At 39.3% G+C, this 14466-nt stretch overlaps 5 protein-coding genes across 10 annotated transcripts; 3 read left to right on the top strand and 2 right to left on the bottom strand.

Annotated features, from left to right (window-relative positions):
• The first annotated feature begins 127 nt into the window (after window positions 1-127).
• LOC112466989 (GTP-binding protein Rheb homolog) lies at window positions 128-2831 on the top strand. 6 transcript variants are annotated; one of them, XM_025035390.1, is made up of 6 exons: window positions 128-214; window positions 1517-1582; window positions 1804-1875; window positions 1992-2199; window positions 2298-2427; window positions 2501-2666. In XM_025035390.1, exons 2-6 carry the CDS (start codon window positions 1534-1536, stop codon window positions 2588-2590), a joined length of 549 nt encoding a protein of 182 aa, XP_024891158.1. In that variant the 5' UTR covers window positions 128-214; window positions 1517-1533; the 3' UTR covers window positions 2591-2666. The 6 variants fall into 6 exon arrangements, with proteins under 6 accessions (XP_024891158.1, XP_024891155.1, XP_024891157.1 ...); XM_025035387.1 differs by having other exon boundaries at window positions 130-214; window positions 1464-1582; XM_025035389.1 differs by lacking the exon at window positions 128-214 and adding an exon at window positions 373-929 and having other exon boundaries at window positions 2501-2831.
• Window positions 2832-3595: 764 nt separating this feature from the next.
• On the top strand, window positions 3596-4955 carry LOC112467023. Its single transcript, XM_025035455.1, has 3 exons — window positions 3596-3792; window positions 4360-4523; window positions 4738-4955. The coding sequence occupies exons 1-3, from the start codon at window positions 3744-3746 to the stop codon at window positions 4801-4803; spliced, it is 279 nt and encodes a 92-aa protein (XP_024891223.1). The 5' UTR covers window positions 3596-3743; the 3' UTR covers window positions 4804-4955.
• A 453-nt stretch (window positions 4956-5408) lies between these two features.
• LOC112467020 (exocyst complex component 1) lies at window positions 5409-10037 on the bottom strand. Its single transcript, XM_025035451.1, has 12 exons — window positions 9943-10037; window positions 9013-9558; window positions 8729-8883; window positions 8396-8623; window positions 7791-8027; window positions 7441-7681; window positions 7036-7253; window positions 6781-6971; window positions 6255-6622; window positions 6026-6171; window positions 5759-5953; window positions 5409-5596 (listed from the first exon to the last, which is right to left on the bottom strand). The coding sequence occupies exons 2-12, from the start codon at window positions 9458-9460 to the stop codon at window positions 5444-5446; spliced, it is 2580 nt and encodes an 859-aa protein (XP_024891219.1). The 5' UTR covers window positions 9461-9558; window positions 9943-10037; the 3' UTR covers window positions 5409-5443.
• Window positions 10038-10039: 2 nt separating this feature from the next.
• On the top strand, window positions 10040-12465 carry LOC112467021 (deaminated glutathione amidase). The gene is made up of 8 exons (XM_025035453.1): window positions 10040-10131; window positions 10271-10444; window positions 10678-10819; window positions 10940-11095; window positions 11187-11390; window positions 11472-11684; window positions 11771-11955; window positions 12376-12465. The coding sequence occupies exons 2-7, from the start codon at window positions 10392-10394 to the stop codon at window positions 11936-11938; spliced, it is 936 nt and encodes a 311-aa protein (XP_024891221.1). The 5' UTR covers window positions 10040-10131; window positions 10271-10391; the 3' UTR covers window positions 11939-11955; window positions 12376-12465.
• LOC112467022 (ER membrane protein complex subunit 3) lies at window positions 12230-13480 on the bottom strand. The gene is made up of 3 exons (XM_025035454.1): window positions 13112-13480; window positions 12768-13024; window positions 12230-12643 (listed from the first exon to the last, which is right to left on the bottom strand). The coding sequence occupies exons 1-3, from the start codon at window positions 13258-13260 to the stop codon at window positions 12267-12269; spliced, it is 783 nt and encodes a 260-aa protein (XP_024891222.1). The 5' UTR covers window positions 13261-13480; the 3' UTR covers window positions 12230-12266.
• Window positions 13481-14466: the final 986 nt, after the last annotated feature.

Raw genomic sequence — 14466 nt, 5'->3', positions numbered from 1 at the left:
GGACCGCGCGAAAATACGTGCGTCGTTCGATATTTTCGCGGAAAATAATCTGGCGGGCGTCGACCGCCGACGAGCGACGCCAAGCGACGCCTACGCTCGCCAGCGCGCTCTCGCGAAGTGAGGTTATGTCACGCGGCCGAGCGCTCCCGGCTCCCCGCGACGTCGGTGAAGCTTGGGCAATCGTCGAGGTCATTATGTCGCTCCAAACAACTGTGTAAGTCGAATCTTCTGTCTCGTCGCTACTTTTCTCGCTCGAGACGAGCGCGAAGGTGTATAATCACGGTCTAAATTTCTGAAAGGAAGCGGAGGGGCAATCGGCAATCGGCTCGCGGTTCCGTCCGGTCCGCGTGCACTTTTACGCTCGGAATTGCGCACTTTCGGCACGAAAATTCCAGTGGATTTTCCATCGGACGTCGCTCCCATTCGATCGAGCTGCTGACGCGCAAATATTCGGTACTTGACCGATCGGTCGATCGATTAATCGACTGCTCCGACCGCTCATCCGAGTGCCATGTCCTGGCTCGCGCCGCAATTCGCGGCGGCCGTCGAACGTCGAACTGCGTCGAACTGTCAAACGCGTCATCCGGAAGCCAGCCGGGTCTTAAGTGCGGAGGCATACATGACACATGACGCCGAGTTATATACACGTCATTGACGTCATCTCGCTCTCTCTCTCTCCCTCCCTCCCTCCCCCCTCTTTGTCCGTCCCTCTCACTCTCTCTTTCCCTTCGTGCATCGCGCGCGTACGCGTGCGTCCGTACTCCCGGACTACTCCGTAGTACGTGCATCAAACGGTGCGTAGTTCGGAACGTTATTTTCCCTCCGGCACCAAGTGCGAAGGTGCCGTCGATCAGCGTCGATTCGTGCGCGGCTCCTCCGAGGAAAAACCGTTCGCCGTTTCGTCAATCCAAGGGGCGCTACGCACCGATGTAAGACGCACTTCCGACGTGCATGCGTGTATCCTTCCTCTTTTCCTCTTTCTTTTCTCTCTCTCTTTCTATTTTTTCCTCGTTTCATAGCGTTTTCTCGCGGGATCGCCAATCCATCATCGGTCAGGCTTGCGGATAGCATGTATGTACCCAGCTTACCACCGATAACAAATGTCGTTAAGTTGTTTACTTTCCCGTCGGAGCAGAGGCCGCGTATCGCTTGGAAAACGCTCCGCCAGCGCGAGAAATGAAAAAAAAAAAAAAAATACATATTTGCAACGCGTCCGTCGTTACGTAAATATATATGTAAATGTGACGTAAACGACGCTGACCCGGGCTGATTCACGCGCTTTTTTTTCCCCGGCTCGCACCAGTTTCTCCTCGGGAGGGAAACACACACTGCGTCTTTTGTAATTTCTCCTATGTGAGATAGCGCTCGCAGATTCGTTATCGCCGTTACGACCGCGAGAGACGCTAATGAACGCGAGGAGGATAGTTACGCCGGATAGTTACAAAGTCTTCCCTTGTTCGCAGGTTTTAGCTGGATTATGCATCAGCTTTCACTGAACATTCTTACTGCTTTTCAGTTTGTAAATGCTACAACATGCCGCCCAAGCAGAGGAAAATAGCTATTTTGGGCTATAGATCCGTAGGTAAGACCACCTTGTGTGTGTGGGCGTCCTTTCTTTTTTTTTTATGGATGTGTAACCTGGAACTTTTGCGACACCAGACACAAATCATTGGCGCATTATTTAGATTTATATTTGTCATTGCGTAACTGTTAAAGACACATTTATATATTGCTTGTGTTTGTCTATTCACTTTTGAACGCGTACAAAAACGCTCTAATGCCGTACGTTCAATTGTTTAACAGGTAAATCATCCCTCAGCATACAGTTTGTCGAGGGACAATTTGTAGACTCGTACGAGCCTACGATAGAAAATAGTAAGAGACACTTTTATCTATTTGTTAATCTTTATCATTTTATTCTAGAAATCTACAATTTGTAGAAATATACATCGCGTTAAGTGATACTACAAAGATCTTTCATTATGTTACAGCGTTCACAAAGAGTACACGAGTAAATAGTCAAGATTATGAACTCAAGTTAGTAGATACGTCCGGACAGGATGAATATAGTATATTTCCTACTCAGTATTCGATGGACATCCACGGCTACGTCCTGGTGTATAGCATAACCAGTTCAAAGAGTTTTGAGATTGTACAAATTATTTATGACAAATTACTCGACATCACCGGAAAGCTCCAGTAGGTATTCGCATTCTCGGAGTGCTCGACGCGTTCGCATAATTTTGTTCGTCGAACTGGACTCTTTTACACATCGAACATTATCCTTTTCTTTACAGTGTTCCGATCGTGTTAGTGGGCAACAAGACGGACCTGTACGTTGATCGTATGGTCACGACGGATCAGGGAAAGCGTTTAGCAAACTCTTGGAACGCGGCATTTCTAGAAACCAGTGCGAAACAAAATGAGGTACATCTGCGGATACCTTTCCGCTTTCTCGAGCGTATACTACGGAATTTTCGTTAAACGTGTTTTTCAATAGTCTGTTGCAGATATTTTTCACACGCTACTGAAGGAGATCGAGAAGGCCAATGGGAATGTACAAGAAAAGTCGAATTGCATTATTTGTTGAAGAACCCGAATCAATGGCGTTAACAAAAATGTAAATGTGTAAAATTGGGTAAAAAAACCATTGGCATTATCTGGCACACTCTGATACCTTTACAATCCCATTAAGATAAATACAGGTGTCAAAAAGCGTTAATAGGAAGGTGCATGTGAAGCGGTTACATTTAATTTTTTTTTTCTCGCCATACAATATGTTATAAATAATTTAGTTGCAGATATTACACATGACACAACATTGGATAATATTATTTATACCTCGATGATTATATTATTTTTACGAAATAATCGATACTTATTTACGTTCCGGCTCAACGCTCGGTTTATACGATTAAGACGATAATCTGACATATCATTATTTTAATTTATGTCTGATTATGTTCAGGGTCCCTAGAATAGATGTAGAACTTATTATTAAGATCAACGCTCATAAGTTAAGTTATAATTTTAGTTAAGTCTAAGATTTCTTTCCTTTTTAATACATTTAAGTATACACCTCTACGTTTTATAGAAAAAATATATATATATCGAAGGGTATAATTTGAAAAAAATCTTCACGCAAATTTCCACATACAAATTATATGAAATTAACACATGAAACGTTTCGTTATTATAATAATTATAAATTACGATTCGTTGATAATAACGCACAGAAAAGTAAAGAGCTGTAGCAATATTTTGTTATGTAAAAAAAAAATTAAAAGGGATGTGCCAAAAGCGGTCGACCATCCAATAATTAAATAATTTATCAATATTATTTGACTTTGACGAAAACTGGCAAAACTTTTTTTTTATCCTATCATATATTCACACATATAAGTCCACCACTACTGTATGTACATACATATATATATGTATATGGTAGTACACACACACACACACACAATGACGGCTCGGTTTTGTCTGCCTGTTTCTATCACATGATTAATTATCGACAGTACGTGTACATTTCCGTCCATCACAAACTCACGAGATGGCGGATGATCTCTCACGATCACGTGATCTCTTATCAAGAGACTGCTCTTCTCGGATACGCTTATGTTCTATGCACGATAAATTCGCAGGGGTGTTTCTCTCCGATTTTCCGACATTTCACCTGTCTTGTGTCACATTTCGCGGATTTTTCGTGACTGCATCGAGCGCAGGACAATCCCGGCGAAATGCTTAATCACGTGTTGCGGCCGATCGCTCGCAACTTGGTCAGAGGCGGTAAGACTTCCTTTGCCTCACCGTTCGTTCTATCGCGCGGTTCAATCAGCTCTGTACCTTACATAATATCTGCGTTTCTGCACACACCGCTAAATTACTCTATGCAAACTCGCGGCGATAATAAATAATGTAATCCTTCGTCTATCTTTAATGACAGATTCTTTGATCAACGTTTCCTGCCAATTCTTTAGATTTCGACAAAGTAACAATTTTTTAATCATAAGGGATTGATAATGCTTGTAAAACTGTTTTACGAGATCTTGTAATTTATCAGAGAATCTATTTTTTTACTTCAACTTTTTGGTAGACTTGACTTCTGATTTTTCGTGATACAAAACTTTGACTTGGGATTGTATTGTTTAAATATTTAACATTGATATTTTGCTTACAGCATAAACTACTCCAAATTTATCAGAAATTTGTTATTCGAATTGGTTGTCATTATTGAAACTGTGACTGTTTGTCTTTGCACAAATGCATAAATCGAAAAATAACATATAAATGTATATAAACTGAGAATAAGACAATGTACTTTTCATCTAAACATGCAATTTTTCGATGTTAAAGGCACTCGTTCCAGCAGTTCAAAAGCACTGGATATTAAACCAGCGACAATAAATGACATACCTGGACCATGTGGGGCGTGGAAAGACCACTATGACTCAAGACAGAAGGTTTACAATGCTCAATTAATCGCTGGCCTTGTTGTCCTAATCAGTACCATAACTTATGTACGTATCAAACTTATATAGACTCAGATAATGTTAAATGTATCAAATTATAAGATCTTACTCTTATATATCTCTTGATATATATTATACTAGATTTTTCGCCCTCATGGAACCTAATGGAACCTCATTATGTTTCTAAGTTTTATATATTTTTAATATTTTTTGCAAATTAGATGGATGCGCATAATATGTAATTTCTGCACTTTATTTTCAGATAAAAACGTCAGGTGTTATCTTCTTCAACTTTTTCCCACCCGAGGAGCCTGCTGAAAGCAAATAAATATTTATAGAAAATCTTAGATAAAAATAGGTACAGAAGCAATCTGGCCACACAGCTGTTGATGTTATGTACTTTATTATGCAAGTATAACACGCAATAACTTGTATTCTCCTCAATAAATAGTTCATATTTATGAATATGTTTATCTTGAAGGAGCTATTCTATGAAAATACATGTCTTACCAAAAAATGATATAATTTCAATAATTGAAAAGCGTATATTTGAATATAAATAATATATTGCAGCTAAATTAATCTTGACCACTTGACTATCACTCTGTAATGTTAAAATAAGTCTTCTTTATGTTTGAGTGCTACTCAATTTTTCATGATAAAAGATTGCAATATCTGATATACGACGGCTGTTCAAAAAGTTCCTGAACTTTGTTTTGGAGTTTACTTACAACTTAGTCAACTATCTCCTTCTGACTAAGCTGACTAAGTTGTAAGTAAACCCCAAAATATTATAAAGTTCAGGAACTTTTTTAATAGCCCTTGTATATCACTCAAAGACATATATTACTTATCTACCTATATATTACAACTCTATATATAAATACATATATATATAAACTTGTTATAATAATCATATTAACATTAAGTCAAATGAAATAATAATGAAAAGAAAATTGCATTTTAATTTAATGAGATCGTGCTATTTCTGAGAAAAATTCTAAAATATCCTGTATGGTAAACTCAAGTGTCACATTGCTATCTGGATAACAGCGTTGGATTAGTTCTTCAATGTTTCTATATTGCGCGATGAATTCATTTTGCATCTCGCGCCAAACAACCTAAAAATATTAAAAATAAATGAAACAATTATAATAGATAAGAAAGTAATTTTCACACACACACACACACACACACACATGTTTTTTCACATGGGATTATATTGCAATTATCGTCAAAAATCGTGGGAAATGTGAAACACATCTCTCCCACGTTCTACTTACTTGTAACAAATTCTCTTCTTCACATAGATGCTTCTCAACTTTTCGATACAAGTTCTCCAGACCTTTCTTAACTTCCCTCGCCGGATATTCCTTCACTACGCGTCGCAACTCTTGCTTACTGAAGGCCATTTGATAACTGACTTCAGATTCTTTCACACCAGCCCCTACTTTGGCTTGTACGCCTTCAAAGAAAAGCTGAAAAATAAACGTTCTTCAATTCAACATATTCTTATGCAATCATAAAAGTATTTTTAAATGGCAATTTACATTAAGTTTCTCAAGAGGTCGTCCAAAATACTGCGTAACATAAGCACGAAGTGCATCCTGATATTTTTGCTTGGCTTCCTTTCGCTCGTGATCCAAAACCGAGATTTTTAGTTGCGAAAGGAGGTCATAGAGATGATGAAAATTCTCTATAAAGTGTGACAAATATTATTAAAATTATTAGTAATTAAAATTAGACAATTTTATTAAATATTGAATTTTTTCCAATTACCCATTTTTATAACTTCTTGTGGCGTTTTGTGGTGTTCTCGACTGTGAATAACAATAGCCTCAAACATAGTGCTTACAAGCTTTGTGTACCACTTTTCAAGATCAACCTTCCTGTCAGAATTGCGGAAAATTTTCTCTGCGGTTCTCGCAAATGGCCCGAAGTTCTCTATATATGGCAATATACCACATTTGTGTCGACGATTGACTTTCGTGTCGCATAATATGGACTGCAGCTGTGCTTGCACGAATTTATCGAACGCTCGTTTCACGTGGATCAGAGCGGATGCGAATGTCATCGATAGAAACGATCCGGTATCTTGAGCAGACATGACGTGTTGTGATAAACGCACTAATACATACATGCACCAACTGCAAATATACAATTACACTTATACAGTATATATATTACGTATATAATAAAAGTAAGGATTAGAGAAATTATATGTATTAATGATTTGAAAGCCGCTTGATAAAAACTCCAGATAATTTTACATGCCGAAATAATTTTTTCAAAACCCCCAACTCACAAGCTGTCGATTTTGTCCAGGAATCCGATAAAGTTGTTCAACTCGGTTTCCAATGACGGGAATATCGCGGCCATAGTCGCGCGCACGTCCTCGTTCACCTGACGCTCCAGTCTTTTGCTTGCCGTCGAAGTTACCGATCCGGGACTTGCTGCGCCGTTACTTACGTTCTCCACTTCCTCCATCTCGCTACTCTGCACAAAGCAATAGACGTTCATAGTCATACAAGTTGAAATAAAATTTTACCGATATACTTACTTTGGAAGGCGAGAGAACGGAGTCCAATTGAAGAAATGAGACACAGAAGCCTTGTTCGGCGAGACATACTGGCTGCATCTGTGAAAGTACGCAATCGAGTACAGAGTCTAAAAGATTTCCTTCGTCCATCGGGGTCCATACTTCACCACTCAGCAAACAGATGGGCGCCGGATTGAGCAAATCTTCACCCTTCTGAGCGCTAGACCTTGATGTATTTGCTTAAAAAACATACCTCCTTATTAATATATATAAATTTGAGAAAATGATATAGAGCTACGCAGTAGAGCGCCAGTGAAGAAGAGCAGAATACAATTGTAGTCTAAATTGAGACTTTTAAATGCTTATTGTTTTATTTATTGTTTATTTATTAATTGGAATTCTACTGCAGAAAATCTATTGCTCTACCTTGCACACGTTTGCTGATGAGCTTATTCTTAGCCTCTTCGAAAAAGCGTTTCAGATCTCTCTTGTACAATTTGCTCATGGTATCAGTATATACTTTAGTTAACTGTACAAAAGCTTTATTGTCCAATGCTCTTAGCAGTTGCATTAATTCGGTATATGGTACAAGCTCATTATGAACTCCTTGATGAGTCGGTAATATTAGATCTGTCATGGAATTCGATGTGTCTCCAATATCGTTACCCTACAATTTGATTAGAAAATTAAAAACAATATTCTTCTTTTAATTATACATATAATCATGTTATATTATTAAGAAAAAGAGACAATATTGAAAATAATTGTGAACTTACCAAGTGTATAAAAAGATTGTTTAAGTGTCTAGCAACAATGACTGAGAACTTTGCTTTGAGTTTGTCCAAACGCCTTTTCTGTTCGGTGACAGCACTCAGCTTATCTAAGCCCGGTGGAAGAGGTGCTGTGATAGCTTTTAAAAGCGCCGCACCAGCAAGGCCAAGTTCTTCTCTCTCGCCTGGAAGCTCAGCTTCGTTCAAGGTACGTTGGTGCGTTGCAGAAATATCTAATTGCGACTTGAAAGAAAATTATACAATTTATCCTCAAATAACACCAATATAGGATTTGATAGAAAATGCGATTCTGATTAAAAAGTCATATATCTTGGTACACGCTTCTATAAATTTAATGTAAAAATACCTTATATCTATATATATCATATTTCTTAAATATCAAGTTATTTATCATATAATGTAATCACATTTATTATTTATTTGTAGTATAGATAGCCCTTTAGGTAAAAACATAATGACTTTAAGAAAACAATTTACAAACATATGATAATAGGAACAATTAGATTCATATTTTCTACCAGATATCAGGTCATTTTGTAATTGTAACAAGAAAGTTAATTTAATCATTTGTATCATTCTTATTTACTTACAATCACTAGATTTAGCTTATCCAACAAAAGTCTCGCATTGTTATTCGCCGTATGTATAGCCTGATTTTTCTGCCCAACTCGAGCCATAACTTCTCTTATTCTTCCTAACGCTTCATCGTACGACGCTAATCGCGCTTCTACAATAGAGGCTTCGATTATTGCCGCGTCTATACTGTTCATCAATTGCGTTACTCTTTGCTCTGATGCTAAGACCGAATGTACATTTTCCTAAGTGAGAATAGAATAAAATATGTATTTCGCGATATTAACTTGCGTATTACTTACAACATCTATTATACTTTTCATAAGAAAAATTAAATATTATTGCTTTACCCCATCAAGAATAGACAGATCTTTTGAGAGAGTTTCCATAAAAAGCTCAGCGTTGGAAACAGCGTATTCACAATTTTCCATCATTTGTTTTAAATCAGCAGCTTCTTTTTCGGTGATAGGTTGGTAATCCGAACTGATAGGTGATGCCAGAAGATCTAAAAATTGTTACACTATTAAGTAGAAGTATTAGTCATAAAAAAATTATTGTTTGCAAACATAAATGAAAAATATATTAGCAATTACAATTATACACTCATTAAACATAATTGAACACAAAGACATACCAGGCGTAAATGTGATACTGTCACTTTCCTTCAAAGCGGTTGGATCAATCAGCCACTCTTTGGGAATATTTTTGAATTCTGGCCTTTGAGCTAGGCTACACGAATATGTATAAAAATTACTGATAAACGTTCGCCTTTCCTGTGCCGTAGTGGATGTCCATTTGTAAACTTTGTCAATATGCATCTCTATGTCCATAGAATCATTTTTCACACCATCTACAATTTGTATATCGCTCAGAGGCCACGATTGTTTCTTCTTATAAACATTTTTGTCATTCTTCTTCACTTGGTACAATATAAGTGATCCTGGCGTGTCTGTCGTTGTAGCCAGGCACAAGAAGCTCATCTTTTTCTTCTTGTAAGCTTTGCTAACATAGCATACGCTGAGGAGCTTTTCGTCGCTCAGGGTGAATACTTCCCTTTGTAAAGTATGTCGAATGGCTGCCATTCTGACTGGAGCTTAATTAATCTATATAGATCTGTTATATTCTCCACTTATGTTCCTCGTTACTGCTTAAATATTGCATCCTCCATTTCTTGATAACCCTAATCAACAACCTTAGAATATAATATGTGTATATATATAGAAAATATATAATAATCATAGACTATTATTTTCTGAGTTATTTTCCTTTTTCAGAGGACAATTTTTCTCAGATAAAAATTAATCAAAAACGATTGTTTTAATAAGTAAATTGCCAGTTGAACTTCAAATTATAGTTACATTAATTTCACAATTTTGGGAGACACAACTTATACATTTTAAAGTTATTATAACGACATAACTATCTGCACTTGTACAAAATTAAACGTTAAATAACTCAATGTTGTGTAAAATTTGCAAATTTATAGAAGCAACAATAACAACCGCACTACATTAAGAAAATCTAAAGAGAGGTTATATCTCTTGTGTCAATAAAACATACATACTTCTCATGTATCTTTCGCAGTATCCACAAGATAACATTTACGTAAGCGTTGTTGAAAGCCTATATACGCCTGGCGATCGTTACGTTTTCCGTAATAAATCAAGTCACAAAACTGTCAAAGTGTCTATCTTCCCAAATATCCGTTCGAGAGAAGTACATACATACACTGACATACAGGATCTATAAAATGGTTAGTTGTGTCAGTTGTGAGCCGTACGAATAGTGACATCGCAAATGCGGGTTGCAATTCTTTAAAGCGAAATAAATATAAATGCTAGGAGAAAGAAAAAGTAATTAAGGTAAAAAAATAAAACTCTTACACGCTACAGTGTCAAAGACAATATGACAGCATCACTGAGCGACGTCACCCCACTGATACTCCAATAAATATACGTTGATAAAGTATATAGCTAATTCAGCACAGTGAACGGTGTCAACAATGCGATAAGAATGAGACGTGCGTGGTCCATTATCGCCCAGTCATTCCCTGTGAAATGTTACAGGTAAGAAATTAATCTATCATAACAAAATTATGCAATGAAAAAAGAAACGTGATGTTATCAGGAGGCCCGCTTAATTTTTTTTACGTATGTTTCACAACTAACCATTATATGGATTCTGTACTTTTCAAGCGGATTTGGAAAGATAAATACTTTGAAAGAGAGCTACTCCTTTCATTATGTCGAAAACATATCCGTTGTCGCATTTATAAACTAACAAAGTTGTTGTGTTTCAGCGTGCAACCGGCGAAACGTTACACCGGTACAATGGCACATCCACTGATTGCGGTATGTCAAATGAGATCGATAGCTGATAAGGTGAAAAATCTGGAGGTTGTGGCCGAGCTAGCGGCCGAGGCCAAACGCAAATCGGCCACGGTATGTACTACACTTGGCATTCTCGGCAATCAATAGTACTGTATATCTTACATTGAAATAACACTGCTCTCGCCTAATTTCTATAATATTGTTCGCATTCATCTTTATAATATCTTGCAGATAGCATTCTTTCCCGAAGCTTGCGACTTTTTGGCTGATAATAAGAAGGACATTGTCGCTATGGCTGAACCTTTGACTGGACAGACAGTTGCGTCTTATAAAGAGATCGCTGAGAAAAATGACATCTGGTTATCGTTAGGCGGAGTCCACGAAGCTGTGAATATTTTAATTACTGTTTTACATCAATTTACATAAGATGGAATAATTGTTTCTTTAGCGATACATATAAAGACGCTTATCATTTCAGTCAGGTGATGTGGAAAAGATTTACAATACACATATATTGATAAATAACGAAGGGCAATTGGTAGCCACGTACAGAAAGATACACTTATTCGACATGGATAACAAGGATACCGGAGTACGCCTGATGGAATCGGACTATGTGCTCAAAGGGACTGAAATTGTGCCACCCGTGCCCACACCGATTGGCAAGCTCGCGCTTAGCATCGTATCCTTCGTAACCAGAACAAACCCTGATTTTCTTTATATAAATTACAAATACGTAGCAACAACTTAACAATAAACATAGTGTTACGACATGCGATTTCCCGAATTGTCGCTAACTCTGCGGAACATGGGAGCGCAGATTCTCACGTATCCGTCGGCGTTTACATATCAGACGGGCGCTGCGCACTGGGAGGTGATGCTGCGTGCGCGAGCTATAGAAAATCAGTGTTATGTCATAGCCGCGGCGCAAACCGGCGCGCACAACAAGAAGAGAGTGAGCTGGGGTCATGCCATGGTAAATTAATCCATATATGTATTTATCTTCTCGGCGAGATTAAAAGATTTCTCACGATATTAAAATCGGAATCCATTCGTTTTCAGATTGTAGATCCTTGGGGCGCCGTCATAGCGCAATGTGCAGAGAAAACTGGTATAGCTATAGCAGAAATTGATCTCGCCCTACTGGAAAAAGTCAGGAAAAATATGCCGTGCGGGGAACATCGTCGCACTGACTTGTACTCCACAATGGAGTGTCAAAAGTCCATTTAACACAAAGGATTTAATAAGTAAATAAGTGATCATAATTAATAGTAATTAAACCATTTTAAGATAGATTTGTATATTCAGGAGAACTTGTAATTTTCTAGAATAAAGTAATATATTGTTCTTATCAATTTTATATTTAAGATTGTTATTGTTATCGCTTATTAAAATTAAAATACGCTATTATCATATTTTATCATTTTATTTATTAAAAAAAACAGAGTTCTTTATAATATAGCTCAGACAGATAAATGCTGCAAATTGCTATTTAACGTATAAATAAATTAGATATTTTTTGGGGAATTTGTACGGTAAATAATTTAATTACTAAATATCAATTTGCTTTTCCTTGATGATATATACTATCTGCTAAGTCCGCCTTCGATTGGATACCCAAAAGCTCAACAACGTCTACTCCCTGTAGCGCCCAATTATGTTCACAGATCTCCAATGCTTCCCATTCAGACTTGAAGGCTGCTTTCGGATCAGGGGGCATCGACATCGCGGCTCCCGATACTTGATCTTGCACCAGTCTCGTGGTATCTGCAGCGTTATTCTCGCCAAGTACGAGTGTGTAAATGGACCTCAGTCCAAATACATTGAGAAAATACCACGAGGCCGAAGAAACCCACGCAGCGTCCAGCGTAACTAATTCTATGCCCCGTTGTAACATCGGCTTGAAACGTAGTGTTAGTGGAAATGGCACTTTAGCTACAATCAAAGCATTTACATTCAATTATAAGCAATCTTGAAAAAAAATCTAGGCAAAGATCTAGTTACAAGAATCATACTTAATAAATATACAATAAATATTCAATAATATCACGCTACGTACTTGTCACAAATCCAGAGAACATCCAGTTGATCCAACCACCGATCAGTACCATAGGCAGGACATTGGTCACATTTCCCTTGAGCATTTCAGTCATCATATTTGGATCGGTCATAGGATTTTGGGAGACAGGGGGACGCTTCTGAGTCTTAAAATACCCAGTCTCCTCGTTGTTAAAGAAATGTCTCCTGGTCATGAAGCCTACTTTCGGTATATACTGCCCGTTCTCCCGGAGCAGTCTGGAGCGTATCATGACTTGGCTGCAAGGTATTATAATGTCGTAATTAATATTCAGCCTCACGCGGGAAACTTAATCCAAGTTAATCGACGTGTGTACAGGTATTTACCTATCTTGCACCTGATGAAGCTCGACCTTCTTCTGCGAGGCGAGCAATATCGAGACATAGTGGCGTATTATACCGACTAGAAACGTGATCACTACTATCGGCAGGAATACCCAGCCTCGGATATTCGGATCTAGCAACAACTCGGCCATGTCGGCTGACTCCGCCGCGACAAGTCTATCCGCGAGAAGGAAAACGAGAAACGGAGCAGCACAGAATCATTCACTCTCGGTCACCATTATAGGTTATGACAACTAAACTCCCCTCCCTCCTCTATCGCAAACAATAGACAATCCCTGCGTGGTCAACTCCAAAAGCGCACTGTCGTCATCTGCTGATTGGCTGCTCGCAGGTGTTCGCGCACGAAGTCCACGTAAACTTTAGCTGCATTCCAATGTTCACTGTAAAATGCAAATGTAAAAAAAAAGCAAACGCAGTAGTAAAAATAAAATAAGACGCATATAGATTTTAATATAATAATATGAATCTCAAATTACATAATATTTATATTGCCAATTGAACGACCACGCGAAGGGAAAAATTATCAATTCACATAACACTTTAAACAGTTTACAACTCGCAAAGAATAATAAATAAAAAAAGAACAAAGTTCTTGTAAATAAAATACGCCAACATATATTTTAGGCAGGAAACTTTCTTACCTACCGACGCCAAGTACCAACGTCGGCTAACAGTTTCGCCCGGCGCCGGCGAGAGGCCGCCACCAATACAATCTTGCGCCGAGAGAGAAATCCCTGCCGACTCCGCTCCGTCGCGCGTCCCCGGCCCAGGGCGGCGCGCGACGGCTTGCGCATGATGCGATTCAGTATTCAGTCTCTCCGGCGCATCGTTACGAGGTGAGGAGGAGAATCATCGCCGTCGCCGCCTCCGCCGCCGCCGTCGTCGCCGCGCGAGAGCGAGCGCTCGTCCGGCTCGTCTCGTCCGGTCGTCAGTTAGCGTTCCACGAAGTGCCGTCGGCCGTCCGTGTGCGAGCGCGTACTTAGTGCGGCGAGAATCTCGCAGCCCGCCGATCCCACGACGCGCTGCATCGCATCGCATCGCGCAGCGAGCCGCGACGACACTCGTGAGCCTCCTCGTGCGCGCGTGTCGTAATGATCGAGTGAACGCCGTGAACGGGAAGCGAGCGGAGCGCGCGCGCACACACACACCGGGAGACTCCTGGCCGACGGCAACGTCCCGCGAACGTCGGACGTGTTTCCCCCATGGAGGGCTTGTGAGGGCGGCATCGCGGGAACCCCGGGGGCCCCCCGTGGACACGAGGGGTGGTCGACGCCACGCCGAGAGGGGCGAGGACGACGCCGACGCCGCGCGGACGTAGGAAGCGCGTGTTTAGGTGG

The sequence above is a fragment of the Temnothorax curvispinosus genome, unplaced genomic scaffold (assembly GCF_003070985.1).
Source record: "Temnothorax curvispinosus isolate PA1 unplaced genomic scaffold, ASM307098v1 QBEX01016800.1, whole genome shotgun sequence".
Taxonomy (NCBI): domain Eukaryota; kingdom Metazoa; phylum Arthropoda; class Insecta; order Hymenoptera; family Formicidae; genus Temnothorax; species Temnothorax curvispinosus.
The sequence above is the reverse complement of the archived record's forward strand: the minus strand, read 5'-3'. Positions and strand labels throughout refer to the sequence as shown.